The sequence below is a fragment of the Camelina sativa genome, chromosome 17 (genome assembly GCF_000633955.1).
Source record: "Camelina sativa cultivar DH55 chromosome 17, Cs, whole genome shotgun sequence".
NCBI classification, from domain to species: domain Eukaryota; kingdom Viridiplantae; phylum Streptophyta; class Magnoliopsida; order Brassicales; family Brassicaceae; genus Camelina; species Camelina sativa.
In genome coordinates, this window is record NC_025701.1 from 3,115,426 (window position 1) to 3,117,916 (window position 2,491).

Sequence of the window (2,491 nt, forward strand, 5' to 3'; positions counted from 1 at the left end):
AGAAGAACAATCCAATTCGCCTCCGGTTCGGTTTCACAAAACCCAGACTCTAAATCCGGAAACCGGTTAACTTAACCCAACTGCTTTTATGTTATTTAATTAGTTTAAAAACTTGAATACATATGTTTAATTCTCTCACATGTAACACATTCTAAAAACTTGAATACATATAGTATGTTTTAGTCAATGCATTAAAATCTAGTCAAAAACTTGAATACATATCTTATAAGTTATAACATAGAAAATATAAAATGCATTAAAATCTAGTCAAATTAACCTACCTTTATTTATTTGGCTGATTGTAGAGCATCTCTATCTCTATATATATTGCTTATCACCTTACTTCAACATTGCATCATCAATATCTAATACATTTTCTAAGTAAAGAAATACAGAAACAACTAGAGAATTAGATCAAAGGAGTTGTTAAGGTTGTGAGACATTAAATTCATAACATTAATATTCATCGCCTTCCTTCTATCATTTGTGGCTCCAAGTGGAATGGCTAAAACGGCATGCAACGCGACAAAACTTACACCATGCTTACCAGCCACACAGTCGGCGGCCCACCACCGAAAGAATGTTGTGTAAGATTTAGAGAGAACAACAATCATGTATTTTATTTGTGAATTCTATCGATCCGAACAGTTTTTTCCATATCTTAAATTTGCTTATATAATCATAACGTATTGTAACATACCTTTTCCTAAATGTAATTGATTATTAGAATCTATGAATGTCATGATTTAACCTGATTCAATATACATTGTTTTCGTTTTCTTATATAGTTTAGAAAAGCAAAACATAATGAGCAACAAAAAAACAAATAATCACATTTAGGAATATATATATATATATATATATATATATATATATCTTAATCCGAAAACCGGTTAACCTAACTGTATATATATATATATATATATTAACTGCTTTTATGTCATTTAATCAGTTTGTAAACATTTTTTTTTGTTTTTTTCTTTCTTTCTTTCTACTTTCTAATTTTATTTATAATTAGATCTTTTAAGAATTAGAATAATCCTTTTTCATAAACAAAATGAAGTGTGGATTAATATGGTTTGATTTCCTTATGATTAATTGTTTCCAATTTATATAAAATGATTTGCTTACAAATTTTGATAGTTCGTTTATAATTATGTAACTTAACTAAAAATAATTAAGTATTAACATGTTTAGATCTTATAAAAATAAAAACTTGAATACACATGTTTAGATGTTATAAATCATGTTAATAATATATATATATATATAAATATAAAATGCATTAAAATCTAATCAAAAAGCCAAAATACACTACCTTATTTGGCTGATTGCAAAGCATCTCCATCTCTATATATATTGCTTCACCTTACTTCAACATCTCATCATCAATATCTCAAACATTTTCTAAGTAAAGAATAAAGAAACAACTAGAATTAGATCAAAGGAGTTGTTAAGGTTACGAGACATGAAATTCATAACATTAATATTCATCGCCTTCGTTCTATCATGTGTGGCTCCAATATACGGAGGAGTGGCTAAAGCGACGACATGCACCGTGACAGAACTTCAACCGTGCTTACCAGCCGCACAAACCGGCAGCCCACCAACGACGGAATGTTGTGGAAAATTGAGAGAACAACAATCATGTATTTGTGATTACTTTAATAACCCACAGCTTGAGCCATATTTTAAATTTGCTAAAAATATCATAGAGGCTTGTAACATACCTTATCCTAAATGTTGAAGTTTTATCTATTAATTTATAAAATAGTCATTAATAATTTGATCATTGAAATCTATGAATGTCATGATTTAACCTGACTCAATATACATTGTCTTCGTTTTCTTATATAGTTTAGAAAAGCAAAACATAATTAGTAACAAAAAACAAATAATCACATTTTGGAACAAATAATCACGTTTTCTTATTTTTATTTTTTTCTTTCTAATCATAAAAACTTATGAGAGGCGCAGAATTCTCAAAAGCAAGCATCGATGATTGGATTCTCTTTCTCCGTATGTTCTAAATGCACCAGTTTTCACCTCACTACTCAAATGTGATTTGAAAGATCGAGGATTATTGGATAAGAAAATTTCAATTAGTGTCAAATTCGTTTTCACCACCCAAATTCTGAATACCGGTTATTCAAATCTAAATCCATAACCAAGTAAACCCAAACCAACAACCATGTAAACCTATTATTTCTTCTTTTTGTTTATTTACCTTATGTGATTACAACTTAATTTATTATTTACAATTAATATTTAAAGATTCACCAAGTTTTTGCCACCTTTTAATATCACATTTCTATATAAATAAGTATTGTATGAATCTGAAATAAATACTTTTTGATAGTTAATTATAATTATGCAATTTATTTTATTTAATTGCAGTTCCAAAGAATTGCCTACATGTGACACAATCTAAATGTGTTTATACATTTTTATTATAAAAAAGTTGTCACTAAAAAAAAAAAAAAAAAAAAAG

At 27.6% G+C, this 2,491-nt stretch overlaps 1 protein-coding gene across 1 annotated transcript in view; it reads right to left on the reverse strand.

Moving 5' to 3' along the window:
* LOC104754947 (DNA repair protein RAD51 homolog 4-like) overlaps nt 1-1,649 on the reverse strand; it is a 6,041-nt gene extending 4,392 nt beyond the window's left edge. Inside the window, exon 1 of the mRNA XM_010477243.2 lies at nt 1,584-1,649. Coding sequence (XP_010475545.2) covers nt 1,584-1,649 — 66 coding nt within the window. The remainder of the gene's footprint in view (nt 1-1,583) is intronic.